At 55.0% G+C, this 25,903-nt stretch overlaps 2 protein-coding genes across 5 annotated transcripts; one reads left to right on the forward strand and one right to left on the reverse strand.

Annotated features, from left to right (window-relative positions):
* On the reverse strand, window positions 1-3,343 carry LOC309640135 (uncharacterized protein). The gene is made up of 3 exons (XM_082418446.1): window positions 2,913-3,343; window positions 2,312-2,393; window positions 1-2,214 (listed from the first exon to the last, which is right to left on the reverse strand). Exons 1-3 carry the CDS (start codon window positions 3,272-3,274, stop codon window positions 2,125-2,127), a joined length of 534 nt encoding a protein of 177 aa, XP_082274572.1. The 5' UTR covers window positions 3,275-3,343; the 3' UTR covers window positions 1-2,124.
* MSI1 (musashi RNA binding protein 1) lies at window positions 3,293-25,903 on the forward strand. Of its 4 annotated transcripts, none has more exons than XM_082418442.1 (15): window positions 3,293-3,404; window positions 3,574-3,614; window positions 4,177-4,258; window positions 4,357-4,441; window positions 7,320-7,361; window positions 8,837-8,929; window positions 12,527-12,575; window positions 13,740-13,822; window positions 14,314-14,431; window positions 17,001-17,081; window positions 18,297-18,353; window positions 21,159-21,227; window positions 22,027-22,214; window positions 22,667-22,730; window positions 24,087-25,903. In XM_082418442.1, exons 1-14 carry the CDS (start codon window positions 3,346-3,348, stop codon window positions 22,706-22,708), a joined length of 1,089 nt encoding a protein of 362 aa, XP_082274568.1. In that variant the 5' UTR covers window positions 3,293-3,345; the 3' UTR covers window positions 22,709-22,730; window positions 24,087-25,903. The 4 variants fall into 4 exon arrangements, with proteins under 4 accessions (XP_082274568.1, XP_082274569.1, XP_082274570.1 ...); XM_082418443.1 differs by having other exon boundaries at window positions 22,060-22,214; XM_082418444.1 differs by lacking the exon at window positions 18,297-18,353.

Consider the following 25,903-nt stretch of genomic DNA (forward strand, 5'->3'; position numbering starts at 1 on the left):
CAGGCCGTAATTTAATCTTTAATTTTGTTATTGTTGTCATTCTAGAAGACTCTTTAGTATATTTTAAAGCAGTGTTTCTTCAAGAGTGGTCCAAGGAAAACCTCAGCTATCAGCATCATCGGATAGAGGTGCTTGTTTAAAACTGCAGTTTTCAGAGCCCCCGTCTACTGAAAATCACTGGGTGATTTTTTTTAATGCATGTTAAAGTTTGGGAACCACTGTTTTAGAGCAGGGGAAATCAAATTATGAATATCAATTATCATTGCACTTAAGAGATGCAGAAATTCTGCTTAAATGAGAGTTCTGGATAACAGATTAATGGACCTCATTTCCTTCAATTCTTTGCTGAAACATCACCCTCCCTGTGAGAACTTTCCTGATTTAAAATTGCTTATCACCCTCTCCCCCATGCCTCCCACCCTCCCTAGCCCCCTTCCTTCTCCCCAGTGCTTACCAACATGTAACTGACAAATCACTAATTTATTTATCTATTTATTTATTATCTGACTCCTGTCTCTAGTAAGCAAGTTTCTCCAAGGTAGGTGGTAGGAATATAGCACCTAAGACAGTGTCTGGTAGGTAGAAAGTGTTCAATAAGTATTTGTGGAATGAATGAATGTGCCAAGTTGCATCTTGGTGCTTGGGCGGAATGTCATTTGCCCACTGTATTTCTCGAAAGGATTTTTTAAAGTATAAAGCAATTTATGCTTTAATTCTCTCAGTGATTTTCAGGGTGTGTCATACAAGAGAGAAAGAGCTGGAACCGAATCCTCTAATCTCCTAATTCTGGGGTTTGGGCCAGTTGCTCTAAAGATCGTTTTTTCTTAATACCACTGAGATCTTCAATTTACTGTGAGGATCATCCATTTACAGCTTCATTGTCCTGTGAGGGTTACCTCTAGAAGGACTCCTCACCCCTACTGTGAACAAAGTGGAAGGAAGCAATGAGACTGGGATGAGAACCTGCAGTGAGAACCTGCAGTGGGAGGGGACTTCTGTAAATTCACCCCACACGTGACAGGTAGTGACAACAAGTACAAACTTCCTCCTCTGAGGTCCTGCATGAGGATGCTAATAAATGGATCCTAACTCACCGGGCTTGGCTGGGTCTGCACAAATGACCCTTACCCATTTCCTACCCTCCCAAGAGCACCAGCACCAAAATCGATGCTCATGGGCGCTTTGGGGCTCCCTCCTCCCCGCACCTCCCCACTGGCCCCATTTTACACGCAGGAAGCCTGAAATTTAGACCCAGGAATGATCAGTTCCCTAACACCGGAGGTGCTCTTTGCTGACCCTTATCCATGTCTCTCCCAGGACACACCTGATGTCCCAGTTTGTATTAAGATGGTGAGAAATACCCTGTGTGGGGTGCCCCCCACCCCCAGTCCAGGGGATTCTGAGAAATTGTGAGACCAGTCAGATGATAAAAACAGGAAAAAGCAAGTTTGTTTCTAGTGTTATGCACACAGAGTGGCAGGATATACCTGCTGAGTGTTCCCAGAAGGTCCCTGAGGAAACCATTAACCTGAGTCTCTCCTGTTCTTCTACTAGAGGTGGCTGGGGTGGGGTGGGGGCAGGGAAAATATACTGAGAGGAGGGGGATGGGCATCCTTCCAGAGGTCAGGGTTACGTTGCCCGGAGCTCCTGCACGCGTTAATAAAAGGTGGCTAACTTGAAGATGGAGGTCAAGGTGAGCAAGGGGCTTGTCATCAGGGATTGTCACTGGGTTACACAGAGCGATTGAAGAGTGGGGGGGAAGGAGTGGGAGGTGAGTTGGGAGGGAGGGGTTTGTGTGGCACTGAGACCCCCAGCAGTGTTGGGGATTTGGGGAGGAGTGGCTGCCTTAGCCTCTGACTTTGACCCTTTCTTGGCTGGTTTCAGCCAAGGAATTGAGGAGAGGATATGGATTTGGAGAGGTGGCGGATAGGGAGAGTGGCCTGGGTCCGGAGGTGATCCAGGATGGACTTCCTCGGGGTTCCCAGGCTAGAGGAGGGAGTTTAAGGGGTGGATGAGATGGCCCCCAGGAGCCTGGGGCAAAAGCACTGGAGGATCTCAGAGACCCAGAAGATGGGGGTGTGGGGAGAAGGAAGACGGGAAGGCGTTTGCCTCCATGGGAGTACTCTAAATTGAGACGGACGGAGAGAAGTAACTCCAAACGCAGTGGGTAGGCAGCCTAGGTTCTTCCAATCCGATGGAGTGGGGCTTAGAACTCTGCAAAAAAAAAGAGGGGGGGTCATTCAGAGGGGAAGGTGCACAGCTGAGCCATGGGGCTCCTAACCTGGAAACGGGAGGCTCTGGAGGCGCTGACCTTTCCCCCAGCCTCGGTGGGGAGTTGGGCGGTGAGCCTCTGGAACCTGCTTTCCCGAATCCAGACGGAAGTCCGAGTAGGGCTGACACGAGGGATTGAGGAAAACGGTGGCGACTCCTCACACTGGAGGGGGTTGCGGGCAGCGGCAAACCAAGAACCCGGGCTCGGGGCAGGGGGTTTCTCAACAGACTATAGAGTCCACGGCTGAGGACGGAAAGGATTTGGGGGACCTGAGAGGGATTCTCAGAAAGGGTTGAGGGGAACGGACACGATTTCTACCGCGGTGCTGAATGAAGGCTCTCCGCTCGGGACGCGAGGCACCGAGAGGGTTCCCCGAATTGGATATGGGGGATATGGGACACTGGGAGCGGACTAAGGGCCGCTGAGGGGGGAACTCTAAATTAGGTTCGGCGGAAACTGGGGGCTCGGAGGGTGATTCTTGCTCGGACTGGGGGAATGGAGGGATCCTCACCAGTTGGAACGTGAGGGGATTGGGGTTCTATCTCCCTCCCGACCCAGGGAGATTGGAGACCTCTTAGATTCTGGATAGCGGGGACCTGAGAAGGAGGACTGGGGGGCCCCAGATCCGGAACCGAGCTACCTTGAAGGCACCGGGAAGCGCTTCATTCCGAGAGGGCGTTCCCGCGGCCCGGCCCCCGTGCCGGGGTGGATGGGGGGTGCGGCCGCGCCCAGGTCCCGGCCCGCCTCGGGATTCGGGGTCTCTCTCGCCCTCGGGGACCCGGGAGCCCGGCGGGAGCGGGGTCCCGGCGCCGCCGCCTCCGCGGGCGCCCGGGCGGACCGGCGAGCGCTGGGATTTATGCTCGCAGGGCGGCGGGGGGAGGAGCCGGCAGGTCGGCCCCCGGCGGGCCCTCCCCTCGGCCGTCCCCGCCCGCCCGCCCGAGCGGGGTCGGGGGAGGGGGCAGCATGGCCTGTCCGTCCGGCCCCCTTCGCCGCGCTCCTCATCTGCCCCGCGCCGAGCGCTGCCGCCGCCGCCGCCGCCGCCGCTCCGCTGCCCGCGCCGCCCGCGGCTCCCGATGGAGACTGACGCGCCCCAGCCCGGCCTCGCCTCCCCGGACTCGCCGCACGACCCCTGGTACGGCCCGGCCCGGCCCGGCCCGGCCTTACTGGCCCGCGCCCGCCCCGGCCCCGCCAACATGGCCGATCCGGGTCGGGCCGGGCCTCCCCGGGGCCCGGGCCCGCGCCCCCTGCGCCCGGGCGCCCGGCGCTCACGCGGGCCCTTTGTGTCTCTCCTCCTCCCGCAGCAAGATGTTCATCGGGGGACTCAGTTGGCAGACTACGCAGGGTGAGCGAGCCCGGGAGCGCCCGCCGGCCCGGCTGGGCACCCGGGACCCCCCGGCGCCCCGGAACCGGACACCCCAGCCCGGCCCTGCGCCCCGCTGACCCCGGGCGCCTCCGCGCCCTGTTTCGCGCCCCGCCCGGGGACCCCGAGAGCGCAGAGCGATCGGCTAGCGCGCACGGCCCAGCGGGTGGAGGGGAGGAGATGAGGGGTTCAGGGGGCATCGGGGGGTGGACTGAGCCCCCGGGACCCGCCGGCGGCAGCGCCAACTCCGCTCGCACCTGCGGCTCAAACTTTTGTGAGGCGGCTCCCGGAGCGGCGGGAACCCGGCCGGAGCCGTCCCCCCTCCAGCCCAGCTCGGCCCTCGGCTTCCTGGGGCCCCCAGTGGGCGCCAGGAGGCTCCACGGGAGCCGGGTGAGGACCGGGGGTGGGGGAAGCGGTGGAGAGCGTGCAGCCTGCTTGGCGCGGGGGCGGCCGGGCCGAGCCGGGGTCACTGGGGGCAAAGGACGCGGGAAGGGGGGAAGGGCGCGGGGCGCGGGCTGGTCCGAAGGCGGGTGTGTGGTTACAGAAGGGCTGCGCGAATACTTCGGCCAGTTCGGGGAGGTGAAGGAGTGTCTGGTGATGCGGGACCCCCTGACCAAAAGATCCAGGTGAGCCCCTCACCCCCTCCTCCTGCTCCCGGCTCGCCCCCCTCCGCCGCCACTCACTGCCTTGTAACCATCTGCCTCTCCCTCACTACCGTGCGCAGGGGTTTCGGCTTCGTCACTTTCATGGACCAGGCGGGGGTGGATAAAGTACTGGCGCAATCGCGGCACGAGCTCGACTCCAAAACAGTGAGTGGCCCTCGGGGCTTCGGGGGTCCTTGGGGAGAGGGAGGTCGTTGGAGGAGAGGGTCAGGCCTCTCCCCAGGGGACAGTTGGATGGGGTCCTGAAGGAAGGAGGGAGTTTTCTGAGTAGAAGGGCTGCCACACACTGTAACTTTGTCACTAGAGTTGAGGGGAGACGGAGCAGGAAAGTCCCAGGCCAGCTAGGAGATGTTGCATCCCCCCAACCCCTCCAGTACCGGTGAGGGAAGACGCAGCTACCATCCCCTCCCTGTACATACTAATCTTGATGCCTCAGAGAGGAGCTTGGGGTGGGGCTAGGTCCCTCCCCTAGCCCAAATTGGGTGAGTCAGGGCTGCAGTGACCCACCCGTGGCTTCTCCGAACTCTAACTAGTATTTGGCTCCCCCCACCCCATTACAGACCAATGGCAAAGCATCATTGAATCCCCCTCCCTTCTTCCTTCCCTCCCTCCTCCCCTGACTTTTGGTCAATGAGCTCCTTGCTTTGTGTGGAAGACGTGAACCTGCTTTGCCCATGAAGGGATTTATGAGAAGGGAGCTAGCTTGCCTGGAGACAACCCTTTCCAGCTAGATCTGAGGAGAAGCTGCTTGCTGGGCATTCAAACTCCGGGAACATTTTGCTGCTGTCTCACTGCTCCCCCAGTGTCTTGGGCCCTGCAGGGGGCGCTGGCACAGGCCCCAGCTCAAGGGGAGAGGGAAGAGGAGAAAGCAGAGGAGGGGTTCCTCTGTGATGGGGTGACTGTCTGCCAGGGGGCCGGGACAGTGCGATCTCTCACCACACTCCCCCACTCTCCTCCAGCCCTGGGCCTCCCTGCTTGGGTCAGTCATTGGCTCCTGTTTACCTGCAACAATAGCTGGTTGTGCCCAAGAATTTGTTAAATTACCTCCTGTCCCCAGCTCCTGTTATCTCTGCCCAGTGGCTCCCACTCCTGCTCGCAGTAATGAGCAAATGAGGCCAGGCCTCAACTTTGCCGGCTCTGAAAGGATCTTCTTGGCGCAGACTGAGTGACCCAAGCTGGGAATGGAGAGACAGTGGCCTATTGTTTTTGGTGATTATCTGCCATCAAGCTGCCTGTTCTCCTACCATCCCCTGTCCTCAGAATGCACTGATGGCTTCTGCAGCGCTCAGGAAGCAGAGATTTTGGGGCTGGGGCTGGAGCTGAGGGCGGGGGCATGGAAGATGGATAAGGGGAAGAGAGAGGTGAGGAAGGAGGATGAGACGGGCATCCTTCTGAGATTTGGGACTTGAAAAGGGCAAGGGCTTTGTGTTTGGCATTCTCCAGCCTGGGAAGGGAGGTTTATTGTGGGGAGTCTATTTTGGGTTCTGACTTTCACCTTTTATTTACTTGTTGGGTTTTATGTTGCCAGCTGTGAGTCAGAGTGGAGGTAGGGTGTGTCAGGGATTGGGTGTGCGTGGCTCTGCAGGGCATAGCTTGGGTACCATCTCCCCATCAGTGTCTGCACATGGGGACTGTCTGAGGTGTGCTCTGGCAGCCTCCAGGAGAAATAGAAGGACGAACATGTCCATCGAGGTACGAAATCATACCTTCGGACAGGAGAATGGGCAGCTGTGATTATCCCTGGAGCCCCTTGGCATTTGGGGAGAGAGGAGGCATTGCCCAGTGTGGATTTTGGAGGTTCCTTCTCTGTGGGTAGATTCCAGAGGGGGAACCAGGGAGGCTGGCCCTGGCTTGTGCCATTTGGGCAGTGAGGGACCAGAGCCCGTTGCCTAGAACTAGGCTGAGTTTTGAACGGAAGGAACTCTGGGGAAAGATAGATCTTCCCTGCGATTGGCTGGTGAACTTCTGAGTGGTTTCCACCCATGTGAGTGGCAAGAAGCTCTGAAATGACCGGGCCTCATAGATCGTGCATTGATCACAGTGTCTTGTGCTCTGGCTTTTGCTGTTTGTCAGTACGAATATAGTACCCAGGAGTACCCAGGTGCATCTTGCTTTTCCCCTTTGGTTGTTCACAGCCAAGGGCAAAGGTGGCCTGCTGGTAATAGCACCTTTGTTTGTGCAATGAAGGGCAGTTCACAAAGGAATGCTTTCACCTGCATTATCTCATTTGATTCCCTGCAGCTCCCTCTGGGAAAAGTGGGTGCTATTGTCCCCACTTTGCAGATGGGGGAACTGAGGCTCAGAGGGATCAGGCAAGTTACCAAGATCACAGGCTTGGCCAGGGGCCCAAAGTTTCTGAGTTCAAATCCCGTGTTCTTGCGTGTCACCAAACCTGCGCTCTGCTTCACCCCAAGCCGAGCTGTATTATCAGGGAACTGTTTGTTTGCGGCCTCAAGAAGGGCTGTTAGATGTCGATGGTATTGGGAAAACAGAATTGAGTCTACCCTTGGTGGTTTATGAACTGTTATCTTGAAGCCTTTTTCAGGCAAAGAGTGTTTCCATTCACAAGGCTTCCGAAGTCTGGATCGCATACCTCACCTGGACAGGTATCTGTCAGGCAGGAAGGCCCTCGATATACCTGGTGCTGGAAGGAATAACACTTTGTTTACTTTTTTCTGGTTCTTGCTGAGGGCTAGACAACAAGTGCTTTGTAAGCATTACCTCAAATAATCTGCAGACAGCCCTTTGAGGTGGATGTTAGTATTGGTCCATTTTGCTGGTGAGCTCAAGCCTGAGGCTCAGAGAGGTTAAGTAATTTGTGCAAGCTCTCACAGCTGGGAAGCAGTGTTAAGTGGGATTCGAACCCAACAGCCTGGCTCTAGGGCCTAAATGCTTAACTGTTACATTTTCCTGCCAGAGGCTGTGGTGGTTTCTGTCACCTCTGTGTCCTGGGATGAGAGAGGTCCTCAGATCTTCAGGCTGAGTGTGATAACCAACGCCCCTCTACCTCTTTCTTCCCTTTCAGATTGATCCCAAGGTGGCCTTTCCTCGGCGAGCACAGCCTAAGGTAGGTATGTGTGTGTCTGGGAGCAGCTGTGTACAACCGGCAGTGATTTTCCCAGCATTCCCTTCTATGGAAGAGGCTTCTGGTTGGAGTGTTAATGGCATGGACTGGGATGGGAGGAGGGAAGATTCTTCACGTCCTTGTTCTGTGAATTGCAGACACCATGCATTTTTCCATCTGTTGAGAGAAGGAGGAACCCCTCAGGTGATTCATTGCCCTGTATTTGAAGCCAGTACACTTTGGACCCTGGGTCTAATTCTGACTCTGGAGATCACAGCCTCTGTGCCCAGCACCTCTGGGAGGTCAAACACAGCCCAGACTTACCCTCTGAGGCTGAGCTAAAGTCAGGCCAGGGAGCTACCTCTGACCCCCCCAATTACCACCCCCCGCCTCTGGGGTGAGGTGTGTTGGGCTTGCAGAGTGGGAAGGGACCATGATGTCTGTCACCTGTTATCTTTCAAGTTGGGTGACTGTGGCTGCTCTCCCAAGTATTCTTTTTCCCTGGTGCTGTGGCGAGTTTTTCTGGGTGTATGGAAAACAGATTTCTGAGCAGTTGAGCTATACAGAACTCAAAACTTTTGGTGCAGGACAGGGGCCTATTCCAGGGCCCAGGGCAACTAGCCACATCTTAATTTTTAAGCAGTTGAAAACAGGAGACAGGCGGAAGGCTGACTACAGTACAGAGATCAAGACCCCTGAGACTGCTGATTTATCATGTGTCCTGGGACTAGGTCCCTCTCCAGAAGATCTCAATTCCCCCTTTGCAAGGGGTCGGTGGGAACTAGGATGCTTTAAGATTTTGAGTCATGGCGCCCAGCTCCTGCCACAGCAAAGGGAGAGAGGCAGGTTTTAGGAGACAGGAAAAGGGCATCACTGGAAGAGTCCAGCAGAGGGCCTGAAAGCAATTATGAAGCAGGTATTTGAAGGAAGCCGCACCAGGGAGCACATGGTCGGAATTGGGTTAATTCCATTAAGCAGTTTGGTGACAGAAGGTGCTTTAGTGTTAGGATGGGGCTGGGAATTGCCATGGATTAGCCATGCGCTCCTGGGGTAATTAGGACCATGTGTTCTTCCTAAAACAGGGCTGGGGCCACGGGGCAGCCAGAGGTTGGGTTGGGAGGAGGTTGATGAAGAAAATGTCGGTGTTGAGTTCAGGGGGACCCTGGGATGGGCCTTGGCCTCTCACAGGAGGGGCTGGTGGGGTCTTTGAGGTAGGCTGTAGGTCTGGGTCTCTAAGCCACCCCCTTCCTTACACAGACCCCAGGAAGCGAGCCAGCCAGGGTGTGGGGTACACAGCTGCCCGTTACAGGCCTAGAGGCAGGGGTCCAAGAGGGAGCTCGCGGGGAGGGGGAGCTTCCGAGTAGCTGGGGCCACAGAGAGCTTGTCAGCTGGCGCCCTGGCAGGAGGGCTGGAGCCCCTGCTGGTGGCGGTAGGCCACAGGACTCAGATGCCCACTTTCTCATTCCCTCCCCTAACAGATGGTGACTCGAACGAAGAAGATCTTTGTTGGGGGGCTATCAGTAAACACCACGGTGGAAGACGTGAAGCAGTATTTTGAGCAGTTCGGGAAGGTGGGTCAAAACTGGGGGTGCTGGCTGGGGGGTATGAAAGGCCTGTAGAATTTTGGTCAGTAGCAAGTGGAGCCCAGCCAGGTCATTCCAATTCCTGCAAGAGTTGAAAAGGGGGCTGGGTCCTTTTGTGGGTGAGACTGGGCCAACCCACCGTTCAGGCTCCTGGCCTATCTGTGGGCTTCGGACTCTGGACATGTCCCCAGGGAGAGAAGCCACACAGTAGCTGTCCCTGTTGTTGCCCTTCTCCTGCTTATCTTCATTCTCCTGAGGGAGGCTGTGCTCCCGAAGCCAGTTCAATCCAGTCACCCCTTGGCCTCCTGGGAGTTTGCACCTGTCCAGTCCACAGGCGGTTGTACCTTCCCCCACTCCTTCCTGGTGAGGATGATAAGGAAGCAATAAATATGACTCCCAGTTGTACTCAGGACCCTCCTTGCACAGGTGGGAGCTGAGGGGGAGGGTGCTGATCTCTTAGCTATTGGGGAGGGGCTGAAGAGACCACCCCAAATTCCTGATCAGTCCCGGAGGACTGCTTCTTAGCTCTGAGGTGCATGGAGCTTACATTTCTGGGCCATTTAGTCCATGCAGAAGCAGATGTGGTGACATCAGACAATAGGATGTCCCCAGAAAGGGGAGCAATGTGAACATCAAGGTCCCATGGAGAGATGGCTAGGAGGGGACCAAGTTTTAAGTCTGGGGCTGAAGTAGGGCTGCTGTGCTTAGTGCTGGGGTCCCTGGTCTTTTCTAACGTGAGACAGGCTGCAGGCTGGATCCCACTTTCCCGTCAAGGCTCTTTCAGTTCCCTGTTAGGCAAAGGGCACAGGAGAACGTGGCTTGGGAATGGGATGTGAGCTGGGGACTGGGTGGGTTTCCAGCCCCACCCCTCCGTCTCTAGGGTAGAGGGGGAGAGGGTGGGAGGTCCCCTGGCCAGCGGATGCTGGCTATGCGAGGGCCAGAGGCCTAGGCTCAGGCGCCTCAGCGGGGACCCGGGCACAGGACCCAGGGCAGGTCGGCCGCCTGGGCCCCAGAGGGAAGGGCGCTCCTGGGAAGCAGCAGGCCCCGCTCGGCTCCGGTGGGGTGTCTTTGTGTCTGAGCGCCGAGCATTAGAGCTCGCACTAATCTGATCCAGCAGCTGTGATTGGAGGCCGCCTGCCCCCGGGGCCGGCGTTGCCATGGCAACCGGGCCCCAGGAGAAGCCGTCAGCGGCCGCGTCTTTTGTTCGGGCCTAAATCGGCGTTGGCATGTGAAACCGGCCCGGGGAGGCCAGGGGGAGCTGGAGAATAGGCTGCCAGGGAGCGAGGGGGACAGCCGGGAATGCCAAGGGCCCCGCGGCGGGGGGCCTCCCGCCCGGATCGAGGGGCCGCCGCCGAGGGGGGAACAATGGTCAGCCGCCATGGCTGCCACTCAGGCTTAGCGGCCGCCGAACTTGGCGGCTCCCACTGGTCAGCAGGCCTCGGCCGCCTCCCCTCCCCCCGCCCGAGCCCCCCTGCCCCTGGGTTCCCATGGAGACCAAAGCCTATTAAGGACACTGGGCTGGGAGCCTCTCTCCCCTCAGCTGGCCCCAGGAGGGGGACACTGGTGGGGGTCCCCTGGACCCCCAGCCACTTTCCTTGCTCTGTGCCCTGGCCTCAACCCCGGTGCCCCAGTCTGGGTCTGTCCAGCCAAGGCCCAGGTTGAAGGGTCTGGGGGGGCCAGGGCTGGTAGAGTGGGAAGGTTGGGTGGAGGAAGGGCTGTGGATTTGGGCTGAATCAGTTATGGGTCCAGCAGGAGCTCAAAGCTGCAGGGTGGGGGAGGAGGGTGTGGCTGGTTCATCTACTCATTCGTTCAAAAAATAATCACAGTAGCACAAGTCCAGGTGCTCAGTAGGGTGGTCATGGTCATAACTGGCACAGGCACTGTCTTCATGGAACCTTCAAAGCCAGTGGTGTCCAGCTGTTCTGTCTCTAGCTTTGCCACCCTCCCCCATGTGACTGTGGGTAAGCCCCTCTATAATAAAAGTAATAATAATAATAATAATAATGGCTGTTATTCATTAAGCACTTACTGTATCCCAGGTACTATGAGTTAAGAGTGTTACATGCACTATCTCATTTAACTCCTCCCTATAAGACACTGTTTATACCCATTTTACAGATGAAGAACTTGAATCATAGAGACATAAAGCTGCTTGCCAAGCTTACTTTCCAATTCCAGCCTGTCCTACTCAAAGCTTGTGCTTCTATCACAAGGCTCCTTTCCGGGTTTCTCTTTTCCCTGTGCTAAACATGCATTGTCCTTCCAGTTTGGACGGTCTAGGTAATTTGGAATGTGGGCTCAGAATGGGTCCATAGCATGGGAGTTAGGGTGGCACTGTCCTGCAGGGCCCTGGGGCAGGAGGCTTCTTGGGAAGGGAGATGTAATTTCCCCCTGAGATTCTCCAGGGATCCAGCTGCCTCCTGGCTCAGTGGAGGTGGGGTGGGGGGTATGTGTGTCCTGGTTCTCCCAGGGGAAAGTCAGGGGCCCAGTGCCGCTTGGTGCCTAAGAAGAACTGGAGGACCACCCAGTTCAGGGGCTGCCCTTTCCACTTTAACAAGGCAGATGATGGCCTGGAAAGAGAGCAAAGGAGAGTGGGGAAGAGGCTGTGCCCCAAGGCCTCAGGAAGTTTTCCTTTATCCCTTGGGTGTCTGACCATTTGGGGGAGGGTCAGCAGCTGGAGTGGGATGTGGAGGGGGGAGAGGCAGTATCAGAGGCAGCCCTTGATTTCCACCGAGGATGAATCAGACCTTAGCTTAACCCCATGAGACAGCTGACACTGGCTGAAGAATTAAGAGGGCAAGGAGGGAAGCAGCAGATGTAGGCAAAGGGAAGCTGGGACTGCAGAAGGGAAGCGAAGGACTTTGGCTGTCCATGTATCCAAGAGGATGCCTTGAGGGAGTAGCAAGAAGAGAAGACTGGAGTCCAAGGGATGGGGGATAATGTAGACCCTCCTCCTTCCTCCACCCCTTTCCCCTCCCCCAGTCAGTGGGAGGCAAGAAGCCCAGGCACTGAACTCTACTTGCTTTAATTACAGCCTCTAGCAAAAGGAAACCTCAATTAGAGGAAAAGATCTGTACCATGAGAGGAGAGTTGGGTCTGGATGGAGTAGCTGCTGTCCTCCTGGCCTTTTGCAAAAAGGAAAGAGGTTTTCACTTCCCCGCCTCATATCTTACTACTATATTTTCCCCTCTAGCACCCATTCTATGCCTCCTCCTCCCAGGTTTGATCTGGGATTTGCTGGGTGACCTTGTGTAGGTGACTTCATGTCTCTGAGCCCATTTCCTTATCTACAAAATGAGGATCTTACCATGCAAGGAATATGGAGGAGAGGATGGTGGGGCAAAGTGCCAAGCATATATTTGGTGCTTAATATGTTCAGGCTGGCCCGTTGAGATTTTGGGGGTTGAATGGTAGTGCTGTGGCACCCAGTTGGGGTTGCAGATGGAAAGTTGTCCCCTACCCAGGGAGCAGGTTTAAGATAAAGCCTGGACTGGGCAAGAGGGGAACGGGTGTCGGAGCCCTTGCTCCTGGGTTGTGGTGGAGGCCCCTGTGTCTTGTGGGTCATCCACGGTAGCTCTGTTTCAGGTGGACGATGCCATGCTGATGTTCGACAAAACCACCAACCGGCACCGAGGTGAGTTTGGCCCCCTCCCCCTTCCCAGGCCAGGCTGGGGGCCTGTGGTCAGCCAGGGGGCTACAGGTCACAGCTGCCCTTTCATCTCGCCTCCTGACATCCTATCCCCGAGGATCTGCATCCTCTCCGGGGCCTGGCCTTACAGAAGGCTTTTGTCCCGCCGTTTCCTGTGCTAGAAACTTGCCGAATTGCAGACACCCGAGAGGAGCAGAGGAGCAGACCTCTCCTCCCCTTGCAGCTGAGCCCTCCACCCCCGCCCCAGCCAGTGTCTGCCCAGCCGGTGTCTGCCTGGGCTTACCTTGTCCCTGGTAACCAGAGCTTAGACCGGGCCACCCCCGGGTCAGGCTGACTCCACAGCCCCAGGCAGTCTGCTCCTGCCACTGCCCCCTCGCCCCACCCATCGGCTGAGCCCAGCCCCCAGGACCCTTGCCCCTGAACCTGTGAGCATCTGGGCCACTGGGTGTACACTGCCTGGTTGTTTTTCTCCCAAGGGCCTTGCCTTCTGAGAAATCCCATTCCAGCCCCTGGGGCACACCCAGGAGGAGGCGGGGTTGTTTCTCCAGTGCCTTCAGAGCTTTGGGCCTTTTAGCCTGTTTGGGGAGTGGGGTATGTGCTGGTGTGTGTGTGTGTTTTTTTGTCTGTGCATGTGAGGGTGTCTGTGTCTGAATAGTTTTGTAGATCTAGCGTGTCAGAGTAACTGTACATGTACACAGGGGCCTTTATGCATTTGTGAGCACTGGGGAGTGTCTCTGTGATATATGGGTACGTAGGTGTACCATATATCTGTGTATCTGTGTACAAAAATATATTTGTACACGTTCGTGTGCATTTTTAAAAGCATTTGTGTGTGCTCTTTTCCCCTCCTTGGAAAGCATCTGAGGAAGAGAAAAGGCATGTTGAATGTTGTTTGCATCATAGCTCTGCCTCTTTCTAACTTGCTACGTGGTCTTGGGCAAGTCATTTCGCTGAGCCTTGGTTTTCACATCCGTGATTTGGGAGTTGAAACCCTGTCTCATCGGGTAGTTGAGAGGTTGCTAGGCTGGAAACAAAGCTTCTTGTTAACGCTTAGACACTTGCCTGTGAGGGGGGGAGTGGTGTTATTGGTATGACTTGGGGCTGGGTTTTGACCATGAGCCCGGTTCTGAGCCTGCCTTTGCCCTCTAGGGTTCGGCTTTGTCACGTTTGAGAGCGAGGACATTGTGGAGAAAGTGTGTGAAATCCACTTCCACGAAATCAACAACAAAATGGTGAGCCGGGATTGGATGGGGTGGAGGTGCAGAGGGGGACTAGGGCTCCAGGCTGAGCCAGCCGGGGCTGCTTGGGGGTTCTGCAGGCAGGCAGAGGGGCCTCACAGTCAGTGGGGCAGAGCCAATTCTCCCACCCCCTGAAAATCTGGACAGGAAGACAGTGGCCCACAGCTGTGAGAAAGCATGGCTGGTGGGCTCAGAGGGACCCGGGTTGAAATCCTTACTCGGCCGCTTACTAGTCTAGTCATTGAGCAGATGACTTCCCCTCTCTGAGCCTCAGTTTCCTCATCTGTAAAATGAGAGTGGCAGCAGTACCTCCATCATAGGGTTGGTGTAAGCATTCGATGAACTACTGCTTGCAAAGCTGATCTCTAGCACTCTGTGATCCCTCCAGAAATGGTAACCATGAAATTAACAATAAAGAGGCCTGCCAGGGAATAGGAGGGTGACCTGTGTCTATAGGAGGGAATGACTGCCAGGTCTCATTGCAGGTGGAATGTAAGAAAGCTCAGCCAAAAGAGGTGATGTCACCGACTGGCTCGGCCCGGGGGAGGTCTCGAGTCATGCCCTATGGAATGGACGCCTTCATGCTGGGCATCGGCATGCTGGGTATGTGCTAGGCCTGCATCTGCGGCTTCTTCCTGCCCGAAACTGCTCCCGGGGCTACCAGGGGCTGCATGGGTGTTGCATCTCCTCGGTGGTCTGCCCTCCTGTCTGAGTGGTTGGGTAGGAGTGTGGACCGAGGATCTCAGGTCTGCCCGTCCTAATGAAGGTAGGCCAATTTGGTTGTAGGGTGCTGCCCTCTGGTGGTGACCAAAAGAATGGTCCAGCTGCTCCTCATTAATTGGTCCTTCCGTCCATCCGTCCATTCTATTTGTCCACCCATCTGTCCAGTAAACAGTTATTGAGCAACTATAAATGCCAGGCCCTATGCCAGGAACTACAACAGTGACTTTCCTTGGAGCTTTATGGTCTGGCAGGGGAAAAAAATAAGTAAGAACATAAATAAATGGCTTTAGGATGAGAATTATAGGATGCCAAGGGAGCATGGTCATAGCAAAGCTGACCAAGATTTGGAGAAGCTAAGAAAGAAGTCACATTTAAGCTGAGTCTGTGGGTTGAGTAGGAGCTAGTTACGGGAGGGCAGGGAGCAGGGGAGGGAAAAAGTGGTCAGGCAGATGGAACAGCATTTACAGACACAAAGGCCTCTGGGAAGGTAGAAAGAAGGCTGCTTCTTCTTGTTCATTCAACTAATATTTATTGAGCAGCTTCTGAGAGAGAGGACCTGCCTTCATGGGGGTTCCCATCAAGTGGGAGACAGAAGTGAATGGGCAGCGTCACCACAGTGATTGGAGGCTGTGGGAGGCCCAAGGAGGCACTTAAATCCACCTGGGGGTCAGGGAGGCTCCCTGGAGGAGGTCAAGGTTACCGTGAGCCTTGCAAGTTGAGCACGAATCATCAGTGCTTGGGACCCACGACTGAGGGTGAAAAGTCTGAGCTGGGCCCCCAGGAAGGTCACAGTCTCCCTGGAGAGACAAGATGTATATACACAGAAAGAGAACAGTACAAGGGGGTCTTTATGCTGGGGATGGGGGAGGGGTGCTCTGGGGACTCAGAGGAGGGGGTATAGCATGGGCTAGAGGGTCAGGAGTGGGATCACAGATAGAGGGGGTGAGGAATGTACCCACCAAGTGGAGCATTGTCTTCTCCTGAAGTTTTTTGTTTTAACTTTTTATTTGGAAGTAATTTCAAATTTTCAGAAGAGTTGGAAAAATAAAGTAGTACAAAGACCATACATATACCCTTTCCCATATTCACCTATCGTTTATATCATACCCATTTTGCTTTTATCATTTTCTCTGTATGTGTATGTGTGTACACACACACACACACACACACACAGTACACTTGTGATTTTTCCCTGAATCATTTGAGGGTAAATTACATGCATTATGGCCCTTTACCCTTAGATAATTCACTGTGTGTTTCCCAAGATTAGGGATGTTCTTTCATGAAACCACATTATAATTATCAATTCATACATTTATACTGATACAATATTTTAATCTAATCTATTATCTATTTTCTGATTTTTATCAGTTGATCCCGTAATGTTCTTTATAACTATTTTGTCCTCCAGAACAAGTTCCAGGCTAGAATAAAGTATTGAATTTAGTTGTTCTGTCTCTTTAGCCTCCTGTGGAATATTGAGAAAATTTTCTTTTCAAAGCAATTCATTAGCTGGTTTCACCCCATTTAAAAAGTGGGGGGGGGGGGCGGAAAAGAAAACCTCTAACCAGTAGTGAGAATTGTGGTTAAGAGACTTGGAGCCAGTCAGATCTGAATTTGAATCCCAATTACACCATTATTACTCACTAGGTGATCTTTCTTTCAAAGCTGCAAATATCTATTATAATATATGTATACTAAGTAGCAGGTACCGTGTTGGTGTTTTGGAGAGACAGAAATAAAAGATGGGGAAGACAGAAAATCAGCACTTAAAGAAATCCTGGGATAAGTTCAGATACTGGTCATCAGTGCTATGAAAGGGAAAAACCAGAGTGACATGATAAATATTGAAGGGGAAAAACCAGGGAGGGTGACATGATGAATACTGTAACTGATGAAAGGGAGGTCTCTTGTGTGATGACCTCTCTGAGGAGGTGACATTTGAGCTGCGTCTTGCACAATGAGAAGGACATAGTTATGTGAAAACCCGGGGAAGAGTGTTCCAGGCAGAGGAATCATCATGTGCAAAGGCCCCAGGGTGGGAAAGAGCTTTGTGAATTTGAGAAACAGCAGGGAGGCCAATGTGGCTGGAGCAAAGTGAGAGAGGGGCAGGGTGTATATGAGGACAGGATGGAGGCAGGAGCCAGAGCATGAAGGGCCTTGATAAGAGTTTGGATTATTCTCAGCTAATAAGTGTCACTTCTCTGAGCCTTAGTTTCTCTATCTGTAAAATGGGGCTCCTAATAGTACCTCTTGGGATTCTTATGAGGTTTAAGGAGAGAGTAAAGTGTGCAACAGGCTTTGCACAGGGCTTGGCATGCAGAAGGTATATGGTAAATATGACTGATTATTATTCATGATACAAGGTGGGGAGGGAAATGAGAGGCTCACATCCTTCCCCGCTGAGCTGTAGGTAAGGCATCTGACACTGGTCCCCTTGCCCTATCAGGTTACCCTGGTTTCCAAGCCACGACCTACGCCAGCCGGAGTTATACAGGCCTCGCCCCTGGCTACACCTACCAGTTCCCCGGTAAGTTCTGCCCAGTGTCCCTCTGCTGCCAGCATGTCCCTGGTTCCCGGGCAATCTGACTCCTCACGGGCGGTGTCTGGGGGTGCATGGCATGGGGGAGGTCTGCCTGCTGGAGGCTTGGAAGGAAGGGCATGTCTGAGGAAGGAGCGCCTCTCCCCACCCATCCCCCCTCCCCTCCCCAGAAGCTGGGGGGGGCTCCCCGTGTGGCCCTGCATGGCACCCCTCCCTCCCAGGCTGATCTCTGCCCGCCTCTTGCCTTTCTCTCCTCCCTACCCGCCTCCGGGGTTGCCACTTCCACCAAAAGGGCATTGGGCTTGTGGGGGCAACCTCCCTGAGGGCCAACATTGGTTGTGTCCTTACGGACTCACCGATAATGACCATGTGCTACTCTGAGCCCCTTTCAAGGCAGACAAGACCTTTGGAGACCCTGAACGCTGAAAAACAATTTAAAAGCAAGATGATCACCACCCTCATTTGTAATTCAAAATAAAAACAACACTAGGCCTTCTCATAAGTGGCGAGAAGCCCAACAAAGTTCTGAGCTTTCCCATGATGACTATTCAATGTTTTTTTTAATATCAAATTTCATATTTTTGCAAGGCTTTTGTTTGTTTGTTTTCTGGTCATTTTTCTAGAGGTCCCCTAAGCACTTGCACCTTGGGCAGTCCAGCTTGGAATTCTCTATACACATGTTGTTGTCTAGTCCTGACAGTAATCTCTGGGGGAAGGCATGGTGAGCCCCATCTTCTAGGTGAGGAAATGGGCTCAGAAGGGAAAAGTGACTGCAAAGATGACTCAGCTAGAAAGTGGCAGAGCTGCTCTAGGGTCATCGCTTCCCATCAATGCTACCTTCCCAGCTCCTCCCCGCCCCCCAAAGAAAATAGGAGGAAAGATGGATTCTGGGAAATATTTTAGTGCTATTTCAAGACTTTTCAGAAAAACAGCGGGAACAGAAGCTCCAGCATCGCCCGGTGCCCAGGGTATAGGTGGCAACTCTGCCCACTCTTCCCTTCTCTATCTGTCTCCCTTCTCTGTGACTGTGTCTCCTTCCCCACCCTTGCCTGCTGGGGACCATGCTCTCCCCATCCCCAGCTCTCGGGTCCTGTGCATGGCCTGTCCCCCCACCCAGTGTCCCTGTGGGTGCATTTGTCCTCCCTGGGCCATGCCCAAGAGGCCTCCCTGCATCTTCCTAAGCTGTTTTACGTTTCATTTTAGAATTCCGTGTAGAGCGGACCCCTCTCCCGAGCGCCCCAGTCCTCCCCGAGCTTACAGGTCAGTCGCTCGGATTTCGTACACCTCACAGGCCACATGGGGAGAAAGAGAATGAACCAGGGACCTTCCCAGGGAAAGCTAGTGGGACCCTTTTCTCCTGCCCTCCAGTCTATGAGGATGCAGCAGACTCGGGCACTGGCCAGTCTGTGTAGCTGCATGGCCCTTAAGGGTGGGGCATAGGGCCAAGCCCAGCAGATGGAGGTGAAGTCACTCATTCATCCATTTGACAAATATTTATCTAACGCCTCCCGTATGCCAAGCACCTTGTAGGCGCTGGAAGCCAGTGGTGAACCAGCCAGGTTCTCAAACTCAGAGCAAGGTGGGCCGGGTGGGGACGTCAGGACATGGCAGTGGGCACGGCTCCACTCAGTGCCAGCCAACCCTGCCGGGAGGGGATGCAGACCCACAACTTACAGATCTTATTTTCCAAGAGAAGCCCAAAACCCAGCTTTCACTTTCAAATGAATTTTTCAGTTATTTTCAAATGTTGGCAACCAATTTCAAATTTTTAAACCACTGCAGGCCAAATGCAACATATTTGAGGGCCGAATCCAGCCCGTTTGCAACTTCTGGGCAAGTAGGTGATGTGCTTGGCCATCCTGAGCCATTTCTCAAGCTGGAGTTTTTACTTGGGCCAGTCAGCTCAGCTCTGGAGCTGGGGCCAGGGCTGAGGCCCAGGCCAAGGGCAAGGGGCGGGGCGGTGTGGGTGCAGATGAGGTGGGCTGCAAGGGGTTTCTCTGTTCAACCTGCTTCTCCCCCCACCCCATCCCCAGACTCCCCCCAAACCTAGCCGTGTGTGGAGGACGTGAGCGTGGATGCTGCTTTAGATGAGACCTTCCTTCCAAGGGATGCTCAGGGGGGCCCCAAAATGGGGGAGGGGAAAGAGGAACCTGGGGTGAAGGAAGGGGAGGGAGTCCTGGTGGTGGGGGTGATAGAGGCTCTTCCCTGAGCAGAGTGAGTGGGGGAGCGAAAAGGGGTCTTTCCTACTCATTTCAGAACTCTTGTGTTGAGGACCTACTGTGTGAGACACTGCCAAGCCCTGGAGGCAAAGCAGGGACCAGACACCCAAACTCTGATCTGCAGAACTTGTGCTCTAGAGAGAGAGAGAAATACTTATTATACAAATGAGTAATGCTTTACTGCTGTGATAAGAGCATGCTGGATTTGCTTTGAGGAAATGCCTAACTGGGCCCCAGACCAGACCTCAGAGCCCAGCCCTGCCCTTAAAGAACCGAGGGAAGAAATATCCCCTCTGCAGACATTTTGGCCAGGGAGGACGTGGGTTCAAGGCTAAGCAGTTCTTGGAGGTCTGGGGTCCAGACTTTTCCCTCACCTTCAAGAGACAAGGGTGTTTCCTTCGTGCATTTAATCAATATTTTTTGGGCCAAATGCTGTTCCAGGCAGTGGGGATTCAGCAGGGAATGAGACAGACGAGACCCCTGCCCTCCTGGAGCTGATAGATAGTCTAGTGGAGGGAGACATGAATAAACAAGTAAATAAACAAGTATCAGATACTTTCTCAAGGTGAGAAGTTCCACAAGGAAAATAAAACAGGGAGACGTGCTAAAGTGTTAGTGACAGGGGTGAGGGGCTGCCTCAGCAGGGGTGGTCAGGGAAGGCTTCTCAGAGGAGGTGACGTCTGAGTGAGAAGGTGCCAACTCTATGAAGACCTTAGGCAAGTTGTCTCCCAGCGGTGCAGGAATGCTATCCTAAACTTTAATCCCCTGGCCCAATGGCCTAGCCAAGGACTTTCAGGGTTGTTTTTCAGGGTCCCTAGCGTCAGGTCCAGTTCAGGGCCAGGGTCACCAAAACAGCCCCCAGGGGCACATCTTGGGATGGGAGAGGGCACATGCAAACTCCCCAGACCCTGGCTCTGGTTGGGATTGTAGCCTCTCAAGGGCTGCAGTGGCAGAGCCAAGTGGCAGGGGGCGCTCACCCCCAGGCCCGAGGGAGCTCCAGGCTCACCCGACCAATTATTTAAGCAGAGGTCCCTCCTAGTACTTTTCCTTCAGCTGACACTTATTAAACACCAACTGTATACAAGGCAGGGTACTAGGCGCTGCGGAGGTGGGGTGGGTGAGGTAGACAGCAAACCAGGGAATAGCCAGATCCCTGTGTCTGAAGAGGGGGTCAGAGAAAAGGGGATGAGGAGACTTGGAGGAAGGAGTGGTCATTTCTGCCTGGGTGGTGGTCAGGGGCCCCTGAAGCAGGGAACTGCATGCACACAATGTATCGAGGACATGCTCACGGGAGAAGGGGAGCGAAGGGAGCCGGCCAGGCAGCAGAAGGAGCGAAATGGGCTTGTGGCCTGGACTGGAGTCTAGCTTCAGCCGGATCCCACCAGGGGGTGGGGGGGGAATTAATGCACCTCCTGGTCGGTCCCTTGGGGCGACAGCCTGGCTTTTGGTACCCGTGTCAGTCAGTCACTGGCTCCAGTTGACTGGGGTTGGGAAGAGGGACATAATCTCTGTGTACCCCTGGGCTAAGTAGCCCCCGTTCAGCCAAGGGCCCTCCCTGGAGAAGGGGGCAGCTGCAGGCGACGCTCAGAGCAGCTCGGGGGGGGGGGGTGCACCACCCGCACCCGCTATGAGGTCTGGTTGTTCAAGTGTGTCCGTCAAGTCCAGGGGAGAAGCTGAGGATCCCTGGGAGGCCATCCTCTCGCCTCCCTTTCTCCAAGGGAGTCTTTCTGCCTGACCCCAGGGCTGCACTGACCCCTCCGAGGTGGGGTAAGGCTGGAGAGGCTCTGCCCTCATCCCCCTCTGCCCCTCAGCCACCACGCTGAAGCGCCCATACCTTTCCTTCCAGCCATTCCTCTCACCGCTTACGGACCCATGGCAGCGGCAGCGGCAGCAGCGGCTGTGGTTCGAGGGACAGGTGAGGCCTTCTGGGGTGCAGGAAGCGAGGGAGGGGGACAGGGGGCAGAGAATTCTAGAGGGGAGGGGAGGCGGCCACTGCCACCCCTTTTCAGAGGGACTCACTTATTCATTCACTCAGCGAATATGAACTGAGCACCTGGCAGGCCGGCCAGGAAGGAGACCGACGTGGTCTCTGCCCTCCAGAGCTTACAGGCTGGTGGGGACATCAGGTATTAAAAAGGCAGTCACACCGAAGGATGGCACTGCCCGCTGGGGGACGTCAGCTGTCAGAGGAGCTCACAGGCCTCTCGGGAAGGCTTCCAGGAGGTTGCACCTCTTAACTTCCCATTTGAAGGCAAACAGGAAGAAAAGTATTCCTAACAGAGGGAAGAGCAGGTGCAAAGGCTTGGAGGCCAGTTAGCATGGGTGGAGTGCAGGAGTGGGGAGTGGGGAGGAGGTGGGAGGAACCGGGTCCTGGGGAGACACTGAACATTTTAAGCAGCAGAGTGATGTCCATTTTAGAAAATGCACGCAGCTGCAGGGTGGGGACAGGTGTGAAGGGGCTCCAGAGGGGAGGGGAGGTCAGTGAAGAGGCTGCTGAGCAGTCAGACAAGAGATGATGGGGGCCCGGGCTGGGGCTTGTGGGGGTCGTGGATGGACTCTGGGGGATTTCCGGGCGGCATCCCACATGCCCCTCTGGGTTGTGGGGGTGAGGCAGGGGGAGGGGCCAAGGTCAGGCTGGGTGGAACAGATTGGAGGGGTGCTGGGGGGTCACAGTGGGCACCGGGGCTATCACCGTCTTCTTTCTGGGTTGCCAGGCTCTCACCCCTGGACGATGGCTCCCCCTCCAGGTTCAACTCCCAGCCGCACAGGGGGCTTCCTGGGGACCACCAGCCCGGGCCCCATGGCCGAGCTCTATGGGGCAGCGAACCAGGACTCGGGGGTCAGCAGTTACATCAGCGCTGCCAGCCCCGCCCCCAGCACTGGCTTCGGCCACAGTCTTGGGGTGAGTGGCCGGAACTGGAGGACCCTGAAGTTGAAGGAGGGAGAGGCCTTGTCTGTCTGTGGGGGCAGAAGGGAGGCAAGAGATGACGGATGGAGAGAGTGTCACCAACCAAGGAACAGTGAGGGTTATCATTCAGTCATTCAGTGGACATTTAATGATCTCCTTCTGTATGCCAGGCATTAGATGTGCTCTGGGGATACTGTGCAAATGAGACTCACCATCTCTGCCTGCCTGGAGGCTAGATTCTAGCTCAGGGGTACCCTACTTTTAACCAGGGTACTGGTTAATGCAGATTCCCAGGCCCTACCCTGGAGAATCTTTTAGTGGGGGAGATACGGGCAGGGCTAGAGAAGGTCTGTGCCTCACCTGGGGCTCCTGTGAGAGACAGAAGGAGCCCCTGGGCTTTCTCTGCTGCCCCCAGGAATCTAGGAGTCAAATTCTTTTCTTTCCAGGGCCCCTTGATTGCCACAGCTTTCACCAATGGGTACCACTGAAGCAGGAGGCAGGTGGCAGGAGGTGAGGAGGCGGGCAGGGGCCTTGGGGTGGGGGTGGCACTGGGAAGGCGAGTACTGGGCAGCCTAGTCTGGGACACGGCCCCCGTCCCTGCCTTCACGGAACCCACAGCCCAGTGAGGAGACAGACCTTCATCCCAGCAGTGGTCAAAGAACAGGAGAAGCGGCTCAGACTGCTCCATAAAGAATGTAAATGATAACAACAATAAGGCAGCACGTGCTGCCTCTCAGGCGAAGATTTTTTTTTTCAGCACCCTTTTTTTTTTAAAATTTTTGGCCGCGTTGGGTCTTCGTTGCTGCGCGCGGGCTTTCTCTAGTTGCAGCGAGCAGGGGCTGCTCTTCGTTGCAGTGTGCGGGCTTCTAATTGGGGTGGCTTCTCTTGTTGCAGAGCACAGGCTCTAGGAGCTCGGGCTTCAGTAGTTGCAGCACGCGAGCTCAGTAGTTGTGGCTCGCGGGCTCTAGAGCGCAGGCTCAGTAGTTGTGGCTCGCGGGTTCTAGAGCGCAGGCTAAGTAGTTGTGACGCACGGGCTTAGTTGCTCTGCAGCATGTGAGATCTTCCCAGACCAGGTCTCGAACCCCTGTCCCCTGCCTTGGCAGGCGGATTCTTAACCACTGCGCCACCAGGGAAGTCCCCGAAGATTTTTTAAGATTGATGATGCCCAGCAATGATGAGGGGGGAGGACAATCTGCAAATTGGCTCAGGTTTTCCAAAGGGCAGGTTTATCCAGACTAAACATTCATGCTCTTAACACAACAATTCCACATCTAGGCATTTATTTTTAAAACTACAAATAACTGAAATGCCCATCAACAGGAGAGCAGTTAAACAAACTGCATGCATACAATGGAGTATTAGTCAACTGGTAAAACAGGATACTATCCACGTATATGCGTATACAGAGAGTGAGGGGACGGGAGGACCCTGCACACACAGTCATCATGCTGTGTATGGTGGGGCACCATGTGACCCAGTGACATTTCCTTTGTTCATTCATTCATTCATTCAAACAACTATTTATTGAGCACTATTCCAGAAAAGGGGGATGTAGAAGACAAACAAGGCCCCTCTCTCACTCTACAGACAAAAATCAAGTGAGCAAGTGAGATCATTCCAAACTGTGTGTGAGGGGTCTACCTACTTTAGGGGTTCAGAGGGCATCTCTGAGAAGGTTTGAACAAATCCAGCCATTCAAAAATCTATGGGAAAGAGGGTTCCAAACGGAACAGAAAATGCGAAGTGTACGAACAAAGCTTGCCTAGGAGGGGATTAGGGGAAGAGGCCTGCAGGAGGACACCTGTGTTCTGGGGGCCGCAGAGAGGCGCGGGGGCAGCGCGCCCATAACCTGCCGCTGTGTTCCAGCGCCCCGGCCTGCAGCTGACTGAGGACCACGAGTGAGCCAGCAAGGGGGCGGGGACACCTCAGCCGCAGCCGCCTTCCCCTCCCCCGCAGCGACTCGGACGCGACTGCCTGCCCCCCTCCTCCCCCGCCCCGGGCCCCGGCCCCTGCCCTGCTGCCCGCCCTCGCCGGACATCCATCGTCTGGCTCCCCTACTAACCTCCCCCTCTTCCCCAGCCTCCCCTGTCCTGCCCTGCCCGCTTTTATTTATTTTGGATTAGCCAGTTGCCCCCCACCCACCCTGGTTCTCCCCTCCCCTGTCGGGTCTGCACCCCGCTCTCCTTGCCGCGCCCCCCTAGGACTCCCGAGAAGGCTTTTGTATTTGTGCATAGCTAGAGTGAGGGCGGAGGGGGCCTGTTACAGGCCGCAGCCACAACCCTGGTTTTTTATTCCGATTTTCCCTTTTTCTCTTTCCTTTTTTTTTTTTTTTTTAAAGAAACCGTTTTTTAAAACTATTTCTAGGTTTGTGAATGTGAAGCCCCAGGCCGCAGGGGGCAAGGGGCCAGGTGCCCCCCCGCACCAGCTGAGAACAAAATGTCTATGTGGGTGCGGTCCCCTGGCCAGCTCCCTCCAGCCCTGGAGAGGACAGGGCTGCGTAGGCCAGGCCGAGCCCCTGGAACCATCCCGTCCTGTATCATATGTAAATACTGTGAGGTGAAGCCCACACCCCTCTCTAAGACCCCTTGGGGGTGAGGGCATCGCCTCGCCCCACCCGGCAAAGGTCTCCCCTCCACCGTGTTTCTCTACCTTCCTCAGACACCGTTACTGTAAGCTTGCAGGCCTCAACTGTGGCCGAGTCAGGCCCGCTCTCTCAGGCCCTAGGGGTCAAGGCCTTGGGCCCGCTCACCCCGAAAACCCAGTGTGGGAACGAGGGAAGAGAAGGGCTCACCTGGAGCCACTGCTGGAAAGGAATTAACTCTCCAAAGGTCTCCCCCTGCCCCCTACCTAGTCGGGCCTTCATGGTTTCTGCCCTGAGCCCCCCCGTAAGTGGGCATCGGGCGGGGGGGGGCACTTCGGGAAGGGGCAGACCCCAGGGGAAAGCAAAGGGCTTCTCAGGGAACCCCCAAATTCTCTCACTGAAGTTCCCCACCAGGATGGTCCCGTGGCCAGAGCCCCTTGGCTGCCCCAAGCCCCCCGAGCCCCCTTCAAAGGAAAAAGAGGCTCAGGTCGTGACTCTTCATGAACAGCGAGTGACCAGGCTGGCATGGCAGGGCTGAGGCCCCCCCCCCCGCCGCCGTCGTCCCCCCTCTCTGTGTCCTCTCCCCCAGGTCTGAGGCTGGGGTCCTAAGCTCCCTTCCCCATTTTAGTCCCTGCCCGTGAAAACCCCCTTTGGAGAGTTAATTGTCTGTGTGAGGTGCTTAACCTATTAGCCCTGAGAACACAAAGCAATAATCTTTGTTACCGAGATGCGCGGCTGTTTGTGTTTTTTTGGTTTTTTTTTTCTTTGTTTTTTTAAATGTTTCCTAATAAAAGAGAAGCTGCATTTTATTGGTTTTTATTTTTAATTTTCTACACATTTGAGCTGAGTCATAAGAGACTTAGCTTCCCTCTCCTCCCCTTCCTGTGATTCCCCCACCCCACTGGGCCCATCCATGGGCTCAGGGCCCTGGAATTCCGTTTTCTGATTTGTTTGGGAAATTTTTTAAAAAGATGTTACACGGTGTTTCGAAGCCAGCAAGTTACCACCCTCCGGTGTCTCTTCTCTCCACATCTGTAACTTCTTTTTCCAGGTTTTATTTTCAGTTTTAAATTCCTAATAAATTATTTGAAAACGGGCCTGA

The sequence above is a fragment of the Balaenoptera physalus genome (assembly GCF_965194825.1).
Source record: "Balaenoptera physalus genome assembly, chromosome: 12".
NCBI lineage: Eukaryota > Metazoa > Chordata > Mammalia > Artiodactyla > Balaenopteridae > Balaenoptera > Balaenoptera physalus.